The sequence below is a fragment of the Mustela erminea genome, chromosome 9 (assembly GCF_009829155.1).
Source record: "Mustela erminea isolate mMusErm1 chromosome 9, mMusErm1.Pri, whole genome shotgun sequence".
NCBI lineage: Eukaryota > Metazoa > Chordata > Mammalia > Carnivora > Mustelidae > Mustela > Mustela erminea.
In genome coordinates, this window is record NC_045622.1 from 85,419,009 (window position 1) to 85,433,806 (window position 14,798).

At 48.9% G+C, this 14,798-nt stretch overlaps 1 protein-coding gene and 1 long non-coding RNA gene across 2 annotated transcripts; both read right to left on the reverse strand.

The window, feature by feature from the left end:
- Window positions 1-785: 785 nt before the first annotated feature.
- C9H11orf91 (chromosome 9 C11orf91 homolog) lies at window positions 786-5,902 on the reverse strand. The gene is made up of 2 exons (XM_032359262.1): window positions 4,543-5,902; window positions 786-3,206 (listed from the first exon to the last, which is right to left on the reverse strand). Exons 1-2 carry the CDS (start codon window positions 5,033-5,035, stop codon window positions 3,121-3,123), a joined length of 579 nt encoding a protein of 192 aa, XP_032215153.1. The 5' UTR covers window positions 5,036-5,902; the 3' UTR covers window positions 786-3,120.
- A 709-nt stretch (window positions 5,903-6,611) lies between these two features.
- On the reverse strand, window positions 6,612-12,869 carry LOC116599430. Its single transcript, XR_004289369.1, has 3 exons — window positions 12,051-12,869; window positions 6,922-7,044; window positions 6,612-6,834 (listed from the first exon to the last, which is right to left on the reverse strand). It is a non-coding gene; the product is annotated as an uncharacterized LOC116599430 (long non-coding RNA).
- Between the last annotated feature and the right edge of the window lie 1,929 nt (window positions 12,870-14,798).

The following is a 14,798-nucleotide window of genomic DNA, read 5'->3' on the forward strand; positions in this document are numbered from 1 at the left end:
ATTTCTAACTATAGCGGTGCAGTGGACATCACCTCAAGAACACAGGGAAATGTAAAATGAAACAAAATAGGCTGTGATGGATTTTGAGCATTCTTTAACTTAGTTGTAAATACAGTCTAATTGTGAGTTGACACAGTTTAATTTTTAATAATGGCTGTATTTAACAACCAGCTGACAAAACTCTGGAATTTTAGCAGTTGGTGCTCACGAGCTATTCAAGCTGGCTCGAGCATGTAAAGCCTTCCGCTATTATTCTTTGCATATGTTCTTCTCTCAATCGGGACTCCTATCATTTTCATCTGCCAACATCCTTTTCTTTGGCAAACAATCTCTTCCATTTTGTGCTGGGGGAAGCTCTCTTCCCTCATTCCCTAAAACATGCCAAGAGTAGTGCCTATCCCACAAGGTGATGATGAGAATTGTTTATATCAAGTGTCTTCCTCTGCGCCTTCAGAGGTGGCCAATCTTGTGCACATGGGGGGTTCAAGTGGGGATAAGGTTAGGGGTTAGCAGGAGGCCAGAGCTATTGGGACTGGAGAGAGAATGGGAAACAGCCCCCCACTGGATGTACCACCCTTGGTTTTCCCCACCCTTTCATTAAAATTCTCCAGCCCCTCTCACTGGCCTTGCCAGCCAGAAGTTTCTCAGAGTGAAGGAGGGAGCTTCTCCAACAGCAGCCAGCCCAAGGGGCAATAGGATAGGAATCGAGCCCCACATGGGTCTCTCTGCTCAGCGGGGAGCCTGCTTCCTCTTCTCTCTCTGCCTCTCTGCCTACTTGTGATCTCTGTCAAATAAATAAATAAAATCTTTTTTTTTTTTTAATCAACATTTAAAAAAGCGGGGAGAGGAGACGGGCCTGGAATCCCTGACCAGCGTGAGAGGACTGCTATGGGTAGAGCAGAGGTTACAAACTCTACCGCCTGTCCAGTCTTTATTTGGTCCGAATTGTGTTCTGGAAATATCTGAATTCATCGCTAAGATTTAGAAAGCAGGAGCTGTGACCTAGCAGCATGTTACCCTCCTGGCTGGGCAACAAGCAGTGGGAGTTCAGGGTCAGTTGCTTCCCCCACCACCCGCCTAGGCTCCCCAGCTAGCCACTCTCCACCTGGCTCCCTGCACCCCTTTCACTGTTTCCAACTGGGCCTTGCAGGCATGCGCATTTGCATCCTCAAGCACACAGGTTGCTGCACAAACTTTGGGACAAGGGTCTGCAACTTACCGAGGTTCCTGGCACCCCGTTCTGCCATCTGTCGGCATCTGCATGCTCACACCACGGACGGAACCTTCAGTGATGGCAGAGGAACCGTCTCTGCTGCCACGTAACTCCGATCCTTCCACTGTAAAGTAGGTTCCCCCTCTCTTGTCCACTCGAGGACACCATTCCAGCCAGGCCTCATCGACACCATCACTTTTTCTCCCTCTGCCCGACCACAAGCAAGCAGTAATTTCTCCCTTAATAAAGACCTCTCAACCCCGCTTGCCCTGCCAGGTACTGCCCTAAGAGGCGGCTAACTGCCTCTCGAGAGTCTTCTGCACCCACGGTCTCCAATTCACCTCCACCCCTTCTCTTAAAAGCGACTCTGGTCAGGAGTTAAATCCCCCTCACTGAGCTAAAGCTACTCGTGACAAGGTCACCGACGCTAAGGCCTCCTTGCCAGCTCGAAGAGGGCGTCTCAGGCACTTGGTGCCGGGCGATCGGTGCTATTGGTCAGAGCTGACCAGGCCCCTCCCAAACACCGCCTCCCGCTCCGATTATAAGATGCGGGATTCGCTCCTTTTCCGTTCTCTTTTGCAGGAAGCCCAAATGTCACAAATTCTTTGGCTAAGATCTACCGTGGCTGCAGGGAGAATGAGGGCACGGGGAAATCCAGATGCCAAGCGTCAAAATGTGACACTGTTTCCTAAAATACTTCCTTCTTTATTCGTGCGCTTGTGTTGCTGAGCGCTTGCTCCTTCTGGCCAGAGAGACAGCACCTGGCGGCAGGGGTGGTGGCAGTGGTGGGTACCCCCCAGGCCACAGACACCTCTGACCCAGCAAAGGGGAAAGAGCCGCCGGGCCTGGGCCACACTGGGCGGCACCACTTCTTCTGGCTTTAGCTGTATTGTTATGAAGCCTCCTACTTGCTATCCATGCTTCCTGCCTTAGTCTATTCTCACCTTAGCAGCCCAGGTCAGATGCGATCACTCACTGAAAACCCTCTAACTACTCCATACTCCACTTGGAGTAGAACCCAGAGTCCCATGTTTGCAGAGTCCCACTGGGAAGGACTCTCTGCACTCAGCCCTACCATGCTCCCCTCACTCCTCCTGCTCCAGCCACCTGGGTTCTTGCGGGCCTCAAACACCCCATATGCTCCCACCTTCAGCCTTTGCCCTAGCCCCTCTGGGCCTGGAACATTCCCCCAGCTATCACATCTCAACTTCCTCCACACCTTGTTTACATGTTACCTCTTCCAGAAACCATATTTGAAATGCCACCTTGCTTTCCTCTGACCCCTCCTGAGCAACCTTGCCCTACTGTTTTTGTTTACCCCTTGGCAGGTCATCAGTGATATTGTCTTATGATGTACTTACTTGTATTTATTGTCTAGGTCTCTCCCACTCCCAATTCTGAATCTCGGAGGGCACATAACAAGCCCTTCATAGTTCTTGAATGTGTGATTTTCTAGTAAGGACCATAGCTTTGATCAGATTATCAGAGTTTTGGGGGCCCAAAAACTATTAAACAAAACACTTCCCAGGTCTAAAGCTGTTTGAGAACAAACCGTTTGTTTCAGGCTTTAAAGAACCTTTCTGAGCAGGGAAACAGCAAACCAAATACATATTGCCCTTGGGTTTTCCCAATTCCTTTCATGTGGCAGTGTTGGGTGTCCCCTCCTATGGTCTCAGAGGCTTCCAGACCCTGTGAGAGACCTTCCCCAGCAGCAGCACAGAGAGGAGACAGACCATGAGATTTACCCCACAAGTGGGCACTGTATGTGGAGCACATGCTGGGAGCAGTGAGAACAGCGGTAAATACAGAACAGAAAATAACGATCTTTGAAATGACAACAAACGGGACACATTATCTAAGCACTAACACCTAAGGAGGCAGCTGCCCAGGCTCTGGTGGGCAGCTCTTCAGGAGAGAGAGGCCGACTTCTTTCCAGGCTGCCTTGTCTTCAGTCCTTGTAACTTTTCATCTTTCAGTGCCTTCAAGAATTTATCTGCAGGAGAACAAAACAAACACAGCTGTAGTAAAGATAAGGGCTTTTCTAACACTTCCAAAGTAAGCTTCTGGGAAGCAATTGTGTGTTCCCTGCGTGAACCCAAAACCCAACATGGGTAGGAAAAAAATCCCTAACAGACAAAACATGTTTAAGTGGATAATATGTAGTAAAGAAATCCAAGACTTAGACAAGCCTGTCTTCTAGGAATTCTTTCCATGGCTGTGGGGGAAAGGACCTTACAGGGGATGCCTGATGAGTTGGGGACGATTCTCATGGTCACATTAACCTGAACATTTAGGTTATTTCATACTCCCCTTGCCTGTATGGCAGGGGAGCCAATTTAACCTGTTGTTTTTGTTTTGTTTTGTTTTACAATAATGGGGATGGTCTTTCTAGAGCAATATCCCGTCCTCCATTGGTATACTATAAGCCTTAGTCGGAACAGGTGATGGGAAGACAAAGTCTGCAGAACAGCTTATGGCTACTGAATATTCCACAGTATGATAGGTCCTTATGGGAGAATCAGACTTAACTGTACCCTCCAATGGGAAGGATCAGTTAGCTTGCAAGCTAGAGGAATCCTGCCCATATCAGCACATCTGGTCTGCCCTTGTCCAGATCGCTAAGACTTTAAACCTACAGTCAGAGGGCAGAGCTCAGGACCCTGGTGAGACAGCTTCCAGGATCAGGGCCAGGGTTCACAAGAAGGTTTCCTTTCAGCACTGAGAAGTGGACGGCCTCAAAGCCCCTAGATGATCTGTCCTTGGGCTTCCTGGGTCTCGCACAATTCCCATCTACAGACCTAAGTTGGAGTGTCTACCTACAGACACACCAACTGACCTTGCTTCCACCTCCTCCCATTCAGGACCAAAGTTGAAGATAAACCCTAAAGCTGAAGTTTGTAGAGGTAGGGGGTGTGTGTGGTGGGTGATGGTAATATTACTACCACGGTGGGGGGGAGGGGTGTCATGGTGTAAAAGTTTAAAGTAGGATGGGGGCTGTGGTGGTTTGAGTTCTAGGTCTGGAGGCTCAGAGTCCAGATTACCAAACGGGCTCAGGATGGGAGGAGGGTGGAGTTTGGGCCAAAAGTGCTCATGAAATCCTGACTGTGGTGAGGGAAGACATCGGTTGAAATCCAGGATGGGGGCGTCGGGGCGCTGGGGGGTGTGGCTGGGTGCTGGAGGAGTTGATCTGGGATCTGGGATTCCTGGGGGCTGGAGTTTGGGCCGGAGGCCACACTGCAGGGGAGAGGTTTGGGAAGGCTTGGAGCCAAGGAGGGAGCCAAGGAGCGAGCCAAGGCGGGCTAAGAGGGGACTCGGGCAAGGTCACGCACAGCGCTGAGAGTCGAAGCCGTCCCCAGTGATGGTGAGCAGCTCCAGCTCCTTAATCCGGATCTCCAGCTCGCACAACTCCTCGGGGTGGGAGGCGGAGGCGACCCGAGGGGTCGTGGGGCCGGGGGCCAGTGGCGAGGCAGCCACCTCGGGCCCCGGCGGTGGCGAATAGAAGAAGCGCAGAGGCTCGTAGGGGATGGAGGCCAGGCCGGAGGGCCAGGGCGGAGGCCAGGGGCGCTCGCTGGGAGGCCCCAGGCCCGGTGGCGGCGGCGGGGGGGCCGGAACCTGGGGTGCCTGGGGCAGGGGCCGCCCCGCCACCGCCCCGCCCGCCGCCGCCCCGCCCGCCTTCAGCGGCACGAAGAGCTTCTTCCAGATGTTGAAGTCGCTGAGCGGGGACGAGGAGATGCCACGATCGTAGAGGGAAGGGAAGTAGAGGGGCGGGGCCGGCCGCTGGCTCATGGTAGGGCTCTGGCTGCCGCGCCGCCCCTTCGGCATCTTTTGAATGGGAGGCTGCGTGGGAGGAACCCCGCGCCGGGAGACGCGCGCCTCAGCCCCGAGTCGCCGGGATTCTGAGGTTCTACAGGCCACGCCCCGAAGGCGCGTGGCCCCGCCCTTTCGGCCAGCCCCGCCCCGAACGGGCGGAGTTCTAAGGGCCGGCCGGCCACGCCCCAGAACGTGCCCCGCCCATTGACGGCAGGCGGAGTCCTTGCAGTGGGAGAGGGTGGGGAGAGCGGGAGGTCTGGGAGTCTCGCGGGCGCGCCCTCGTCCGCGCTATCCTCACCCCTGGTTTTCCGCTAGGCTCCCACATCCTATGTCCTGCAGCCTCCGATCCCGTCCCGCCCCTCGACTCTTCCCAGCGACCCTGCATTTCCACAGGCCTCGCTTCCCTGCTGTTGCGCCCCCGGCCCTACCTCCCATCTCACATCTCCCTTCCCCACAGAACCTCAGACAAGAACAGGAAGTAGGGAGCTGGCCAGAACCGCAAGAATACATTTTCCAGTCTGCCTTTCCTTTCACAGGGAGAAAAATATTCCCTAGAAACCCGCCCCCTACCACAGCCTTAGCACCTCTCGCCGCAAAGTATCTGGGGAGATGAATTTTCATCCTCTACAACAGGAGGCAAAGGAGAAGAGGTTGATGGAGATCGGCTGTTAGAGCCAACTCATGTTTCTGCCAAATTTCCCAGTGTTGTGAAAGATTCTAGAGAACGGGACCCTGGTATGAATTTGTAATAGATCTGAAGTAGAATGTCTTCAATGAAATGCAGTTTTACTTTAGTTCTTTTCCAGACACATTATTAGGCGCTAACAGGAAACAAGTCACCAAAATAATCCTGCTGAACCCACCTCGAATAGCTTACCCGTTCTTTAAGAGGAACCTGTACATACTGTCCAAGAGGCTTGTCCTGATCGTTTTACCTGAGTAGCCTGTGTTATTAGCCACAGACTGAGGGGAGGTAAATTTCCTTGAAAGCCTCCCCCTAGTGATTATTGGTGAGAATGGACAAAGGTGGGTGGGGGCCAGCCAAGATCTGAGTCAGTAGGAGCTCCACTGGCAAATGCTACATATATGCATTGGTTTATTGGCTGTAGACATATGGTTCATATAGGGGTCTGTGTGTGTGTGTGTACATGTATGTATGTGTGTGTGTGTGTGTAGATGTTAGGAGTGACCTGGACAGTTAGATACTCAGGACCAGGGTCCCAACAAGGAAATATGGACTCAGAACGGCTAAAATAAAACAGCTCTGATGGTCTGTTTTGCAGCTTAGAAAGGACCACACTAACATTTTGCTTTGCAGCCTTTGCAGAAATTACTTCTGCAAAACATCCTTAAATAAGCAATTAACCACAAGGCATTTGGCAATATCAGAGGCAAAGACACACTCAGAGATGTCAGCAAAAAAAAGACCATCAGCACGGAGACATTAACCTAATAAGTAGGCAGATATCTGACTAAAGCCCTGGTTGGCATGACTCAGCACATCCTGACTGCTTAAGACCGCTCCAGGAAAGAGCTCATAGAAACCCTTAAACTTAGACACTCTGGGAGTAACCCACTCACGCTCCCCTCCCTCTCTGGGAGCTTAATGAACTTTGCTTTGCTCAATGAACTTTGCTTTGTTGCCCACCACTCTTCGTCTGGTCTACCTCTTCATTCTTCCAAGAGGCATGACCAAGAACCACAGGCGCTAAGGGGACAAAAATTCTGTAACATATACAGTGGAACAGCGGGCACTCAGATGTCCAAGCTGGATATCTTTGGGTAAGTTGCTTGACTTCTAAGAGGGTTTCCTGTAAAATAAAAATAACAGCACCAGGCTACCTCATATAGTTGTTTGTGATGATCCAACAGAAGACAGAATGATGTGTGTGACTTACTTGGAAACTTAGAAACTCTGTCCAAGTGTAAAGAGCAGCTGTCCCCATGGAGGGGCTTGTCTGAAGCCGAGCAGTTTGTCTTCCCGTACTTAAGTGCCAGCTCCTCGAGGACAAGAATTCAGCCTATGATGTTAAGCATATAATAAAACTCAATAAATATTTGAGACCTTAAAAAAAAAAAAAAGATTTATTTATTTATTTGAGGAGAGGGGAGGGACAGAGTGGGAGGAAGTGTCTCCAACAGACTCTTTGTGGAGCCTGACGTGGGACTCCATCTCACGACCCTGAGATCATGGCCTGAGCCAAAACCAAGAGCTGGGTGCTTAACCGACTGCACTCCCCAGGTGTTCCTATTTGAGATTTTTTTTTTTTTTTTTTTTTTTTTTTTTTTTTTTTTTTTTTTTAGGATTTTATTTGACAGAGATCGCAAGTAGGCAGAGAGGCAGGCAGAGAGAGAGGAGGAAGCAGGCTCCCTGCTGAGCAGAGAGTCCGATGCAGGGCTCGATCCCAGGACCCTGAGATCATGACCTGAGCCGAAGGCAAAAGGTTAACCTACTGAGCCACCCAGGCAGCCCCCTATTAGGGAACTTTTAAAACAGTGTTATGTGTTTGAGGAACTGAGGGGACCAGAATATAGCACGCCAAACTATGCCACTTTGGGATACAGATTATTATAAGCTGAAGGCAACTGAGAAAGACAGACACAGGAGAAGTTCTGTCCTCTCCCTTTCTGCCTAAAAGCAGGGTATAAATTTCCTTTGGTGAGGGTAATATCAGTTTCCCTTGGTGAAGGTATCTGCTCCCCACTCCCATACCAGGGAAAAGAGATGATAATTCTCACTGGAGATGGCACTGACTTGAGTCTGAATAAACTAATTTTATTACACAACCCTAATCTTCAATGAGTTTCCCCCAGGTATCCACCTTCCCACAATTTAGGACTTCTAGAAGACCAACCCTCTTTTTCTTTGTCTTGTCCCTTGTTTACAATTTTATCACCTTTTGTTAGAATGACTTATCAGCTTTCAAGCCCAAATGTTTCTTTGGGTTTTCACACCTTTTCTGTGAGGCCCCATGTGCATGCAAAATAAATCTTATCTACTGGTAATCTGTCTTTTGTTGGTTTAATCCACATGACCCAGCTACTGAACCTAAGAGGGTAGAAGAAAAGGTTTTTTTCCTACTTCTACAGAACCACAGTAGTGGTAAGAACCAGAGTTTTGGACTCAGACCTGGGACCAACTCCTGAATCTATTATGTACTGAGCTGTGTGGATGAACCTTTCTGAACTTCGGTTTTTTAATCTATATAATGAGAATAGCAATGGTACTTCCTCATTATACTGGCAAGATTAAAATGAGGCCATCTAAGTACCTGGCCATAGAACATGCTCAGTGATGTTAACTCTTATTATATATTAAAGAGCCTTGGAAGGGAAAGCGATTTTGCAGTATGTTTTTTAAATGATGTAATCTAATCACGTTTTTATTCATATATATCCATTCAAAGAGAAAAAGCTTACAGACTTTTCTCCCTAACTTCAGGGTAATCAGAACAGTGTTTATCCTGGGTAGCCTAATTATAAGACAATCCTGATGTTACAAGGGGTAGATTAAAAGAAAGGCTGTTTCCTCTAACAACTGCATAACGGGAAAATGCTACAATGAGCACGCACTGCGGCAAATCCTGGTGAGGTGAAGTCCTTATGGGGTACTAACAAACTGCAGTGGTTAAGGCAAAACCCTACAAATTTGTTTTGCAAATACGTGTCTGGTAACTGTCAAGTTGGTGATGAAAACGCAGAGCAGGCTTACATCTGTTGTTTGTTTGTTTGTTTCTACATTTGTTTTAAATAGAAACTTTCTTTCCCTCACCGGGCTCAAAAGCTCTTGCAGCACTTGCCTCACTACTCAAATTCCCATTAAGTGCGAGCCTGTTGGGGCCGAAGGGATTCGATTTCTGACACCCAAGCTCCCTGCCGGCACTTGGAACCAGCTGCAAGAGACACTCACCCAGGTCCTTCTTCGCAGATACAGGTCTGTTGGAGGACGTGGCTCTAGGTCTGAAAATCAGGTGGGTGGGTGCCTGGGTGGCTCAGTGGGTTAAGCCTTTGCATTCGGTCGGTTCAGGTCATGATCTCAGGGTCCTGAGATCGAGTCCCGCATTGGGCTCTCTGCTCAGCAGGGAGCCTGCTCCCCACCCCCCACTCTGCCTGCCTCTCTGCCTACTTGTGATTTCTCTCTCTGTGTGTCAAATAAATAAATAAAATCTTTAAAAAGAAAGAAAGAAAGAAAAGAAACCAGGTGGGTTTGCCAGGACTGAACCTCTGAACTGAGCTCAGCTCTCCAGGGCCAGGCCTGGTGGGAAAACCTCAGGCCTCGTCCACAGGGGAAGGGCCTTTACGGGCACAGAGGAGAGTGGGCCAAAGACAGGCCTGGTGCTCTCTCGAGACTCATCTATCTCCCATCTCAGGAGAAGGGGGGCTGACGTGTCACCCTTAAGACAGGTGACACAGTGAGGTAGGGGTTTCTTCCAACACTAACTTGAACTCTCTCATGGCGGTTGGGGTTTATAATTTCCCCCTGCCCAAGCCTTGTTCAGCCAGGAAGAACATGGGTTGTTGGTTCCCTCATCATAGCCTGCTGGAGATAAGAAAGCTTCTTCTGGGTTTGTTCCCCTGGGCCTCCCACTGCCCTTATCTCCGCATCTAGACGCACCGCTGGTGGTCTCATCCTGCCCAAGGGCCAGCCCCTTTATAGGCGCATGGTGATTTGCCAAGCCTGTTGTAGCTCCGGATGTCTTTTCGGGACATGTAGTGCTTGTGGCTTGGAGTACAACAGGGTTGTGATGGAATACATGTTTGTGTCCCCTCAGATCTCTATGTTGATATCCTACCCCCAAGAGGAAGGTGTTAGGAGGTGGGATCTTTGGGAGGTGATGAGCTCATAAGGATGGAGCCCCCATGAAGGGGATTAATGCCCTTAGAAGAGGCGCCCCGGAGATCTCCTTTGCCCCAACTGCCTCATGAGGACACAGGAAGAAGATGGAAGTCTGTGACCCCGGAAGTGAGTTTTCACCTGACACTGAATATGCTAGAGACTTGATCTTGCACTTTCCACCCTCCAGACCTGTGAGAAATAAATGTCTGCTGCTCAAGGCCCCCAGTCTATGGTATTTTGTTATTGCCGCCGGAATGGAGGCTTGAACCCACGACTCTGTGAGTTGGGGGAGATCATGTCAGCTCTCTGAACTTCCATTTTCTGGTGGATAAAATGAAGACGACATCCATGTCCCAGGTTTGGTGTGTTTGATGAAGATATGAATAAGCAGTACTGGGACGTATAGTAGGTGCTCAGTAAAGACCAGCTATTGTGATAATACAGTTGTAGATAGATTCTTTAGTTCACCATTAAGCCCTGGTAAACTGATGAAGAAAATGGAGCAGGGAAGGGGGGGGATGTCACTTCTAATGTCACTTTTAACCAAACCCACTCTGGATAATTTAGCAAGGCCTAAACTCCGGAAACCACAGCTTACAGCTTGGTTGTCCCGCCAAGGACAGTGATAGTGAACTCACCAAGCGAGGCTGCTGCATGTCACGCACTTGTCTTAACTCCATTAATCTTCTTTTTTTTTTTTTTTTTTAAAGATTTTATTTATTTATTTGACAGAGAGAGAGATCACAAGTAGGCAGAGAGGCAGGCAGAGAGAGAGGAGGAAGCAGGCTCCCTGCTGAGCAGAGAGCCCGATGTGGGACTCGATCCCAGGACCTGAGATCATGACCTGAGCCGAAGGCAGCGGCTTAAACCACTGAGCCACCCAGGCGCCCTCCATTAATCTTCTTAATGACCAAGCACTAGGGGTTATTATCCCCATTTTCCAGATGAGAAAGTGAGGCATGGAAGGTTAAGCACCTCATCTGAGGGCCTGTGGCTGGTTAGCAGCAGAGCTGGCATTCTAAACGGGGGGTAGACCCCACTGGCACCTCCTCTGGCCTCCCCACGGGCCCCCAGCCCTCAGGGCAGGGTCACAGCCGGGCATCTGGCCCCTGTCCTCTTCCTGGCAGTGGCCTGGCTCTGCTTGGAAGTTGCCTGTACCACAATTCAAGGGGCCAGCTATTCTGGGAACAGCCTCTCCTTTATCACTCATCTGAATGAACCATTGTGTTGGTCTGGACCTGGGGGCCAGGCATGCCCACTTGCCTTCACAATGCCTACTACTTATAAAAGTTTCTAGAAAATACAGTTCAGCCCTTATTCTTTTTCCCTGGGTCGACGTGTCCCTCTGTACTTGCAGAGTGAGCAAATTGTTTAATAAACTGGAGCCTGAGAGGCAATTTAGTGGAATGGAGCATACAGGGGCTTGGAAGGTTGACCAGCTCCAACGAGCTGTGCAACCTTGGGTAAAATCGTCATAGCTAACACTTACTGACCGTTTAGTATTCCACGTTCTCTTATCATCCTGACAGCAACACTTAGAGGGTAGGGCTGTCAGAATTTTCTGAGCACAAGCAACCGAAGTTGACGCTGAGAATTTACACGGAGGGCTATGAGAGAGGCCGTGGACTTGAAAGCTTAAGAATTAGGTTTAGGAGAAGCAAAAAGCAAGGCAACTTCAGGGTCAGGAAGCAGGGGGATCAATAGTTTGTTCAGTATGGTCCTCTTTTCAGGTAGGGGTGGCCATGAGACACAGTTCCAGCCAGATAGCTGGGAGATTTCTGGAAAAGATTGTACTCTTCTTGATAAGAGTGATAGAAACAACTGAAGCTTTCCCTTGATCTCCTCTTCCTGCCTTGAACTTGGATGCAATGCTGGAACTTCTGCAATTACTTTGTGATCAGGAGGGAAGCCGAGACATTGTTGAGCAGCTGACCTGATGCCAGCTGCTGCTTACCTGGAGACTGTTTATGCAAGAAAATCAGACTCTGTCTGATTAAGCTACTCTAAGTTGGGTTGTCTATTACTTGCAGGCTTCCTATGGGGCTCACACCTTCAAACACAAACATTTTTTTTTTTTTAGTCCTTGCAGAACTCCACCGGAGACTTAAATTCCAGGTGAGAACATGCCTAACTTTTGGCTGGAGGAGGGTAGGCTACTTTAACTAACAATCCCAGCAACACCGCACGTACAGAGTAGAAGGAATTCCCTAAAAGGTGAGTGTGCTCCTGCTACCAGAAGTGGGGGGCAAGAGACGGTGGGAAGCTGAAAGTCTACTGTTCATGAGGATAGGTGCCATGGTTACAGCTGGTGATGACACAGAGGCTCGGGTGGTGACGTCGTAAGTTCAAAGCCTCTGAGCTAGTCCGTCTCAGGGGCCAAGAAACAGACCCTTCTAGGACCATGCTGCAAAGGTACTGCCTTTAAGTAAAGGACTGTCGCGGTGGGATTTTATTGTTAACCCACCTCTTGAAAAAGGGCCAAAGCTACATTATTGACCTCTTATACACATGTTATTTCCATCCCAATCTTTAGTGTGCTTTTACCTGCTCCCCATAGCTCAGGGAGGAGGGTGGTTTAGTTAGCAACTGTCAGTTAACCCTTTTCACTAGTAGATGTCTTGGTGAGGGATATTTGGCTGCAAAGAACAGAAACTTTCTCAAACTAATTCAAGCACCCAAAAACAACAGAGGGACATACGGTGCAGATGGACCTGACTTCAGTCATAGTTACGGAGAAAAATTAAGCGACCTTGTACACATAGTGTTTGGTATAGTGCCCAGCACATGGTAAGCCTTCAAGTTGTGACCACGACACTCCAGGGTTGAAAACTGAGTGCCGCCCCATTTTGTCTAGAGCAGTAGAGTTTACGAGCTCTCAGTTCCACTTCTGGCATAACACCGGGTCACACCAATGCACGAGAGCTGTTTGCTTTGGAGGCGGGCCACTGCATCTTATCAGCATTGACATTGTATATATATAAATATACATATTTAAATATGACATATATAAATATGTCACATATATAAATATTTAAATATTTAAATATGACATATATAAATACGACATATATAAAACCTGCAGCCAGATTGGGTGGCGTTAGTTGAGCAAGCATGAGTATGGTCTGTTTATGGGATCAGCCGAGTGGGGTCGGCTAGCTTGCAGAGAGCCAAGGACGGTGAGGATGGGGATGGCAGCACCTTCAGGGAAGCCGATCACAGAGATGAAGGTCCTCACTGTACAACTTAAGAACTATGTTTCCCAGTTCAGTGCACCTGCGCGGTGCAGGATCTGTGGTGCCTCCCTATCCCCCTGCCCCCGCTGCCCCTCCTCTCCCAGAGTCTATGGACCTACATGGCTGCTGGGGAAAAGGAGAGCATCCTTAGCCACAATGGAGCCTCGTAGGTACCCAGCTAGAAGTTCTGTGATTATTTACTTTACTCCAAAATAATGTGTGTATAAATAGGAAGCTTTAGTTTCAACAAGAATCTTAGGGTGCACAAACCTGTATTAAGCAATGTGAAAATAAGATCTCTGGTCATTTTCTACTTCTGCCAAAGCCAGTGGAGGGAATGCAACAATGTGTTCACTGGAAATTCTCAGATTTCTTTCGTTTAACCACCCCAGACTCTGGACTCCGTGTAACCTGTGTTTTTATTATAGCCCACTTCCTGTCAGACACTTTCCAAATGCAAGATCACAAGTCTCACTGCTAGGAGCAGGAAGCCAGAGTTCAGAGAGGGTCCAAAAACTTGTCTAGAGACCTAGCAAATTCATGGCAGAGACAGGATTGGAACCTGGGTTTCCAACTACAAAATCCAGGCCCTCAACTGCTATTATCCTAAAACAAAATAATTACGAGGCAGTGGGCCTTGGAAACAGACTGTGGCAAACACTGTATTTTGGAATTACATTGTGTTTCCAGAAAGGCCTATCTGGGTTCTATAAAGCTCACCCTGTTGGCTAAACTCACTGTTCCATGAAAACAACTGTATTTAATGTTTTTGTTTCTAAGAAGAGGCAGGAATCAATCGCTTCAAAGCAAGAAAGCACCTGGCTCTCCTTCCAGGATGTCCCCCAAAGTCACGTTGGTATGTGCTAAAGGTCACAGGGCAGTGGAGCGGCTAACTTGGGGAGCTGAGTGTAAACCCTAGACTTCCCAACGTGTAACCTTGGTCACTGGGAACAATTCAGCTAATTTCTCCAAATGTAGTTTTCTCTTAAGCCAAGTGAGATGATGATAGCACAGACAGAAATACATGTGAAACCCAGAGCAGAGAACCCCACACCATCAAGTTCCCCTCGAGAGAGGATATCCGGTCCGTACTACTTCTGGTCAGCTCCGTGCCTTCCCAGCACATTAAGAATCTCTTAGAAATGTTAGCATTAGTTCAGCTCTGTTTGCAGACAATGAGCTGGCGGACTTTGACCACTGACAAGGGACTTGCCATGTGCAGGATGATTCATTAGGCCCCAAGGAGGGTTCAGACATGTAAAGCAAGGCTCATGCTCTCAAGAAGCTCAAAGTCCTGGGGTGCCTGGGTGGCTCAGAGGTTAAGCGTCTGCCTTCAGCTCAGGTCATGATCCCAGGGTCCTGGGACGGAGCCCTGCATGGGCTCTCTGCTCAGCAGGAAACCTGCTTCTCCCTCTCTCCCTCCCCCTCCTTGTGTTCCCTCTCGCCATGTCTCTGCCAAATAAATAAATAAATAAAAATCTTAAAAAAAAAAAAAAAAAAAGAGACCCAAGGTTCAAAACACGTGGGCTAGGCAGGCTCTTATCAGGACACACACTGCCTGTTAAGTCCCACTACAAGGCACCAGGGAAACAGACCCATACCTTGAGGCTCAGTACCATCAAGACTAAGTTGGACAATGGGTCAGCATCCTTTGGGACATGAGGCATCCTACTTATTACCCACTGGGTTTATCTTGCATCCATAC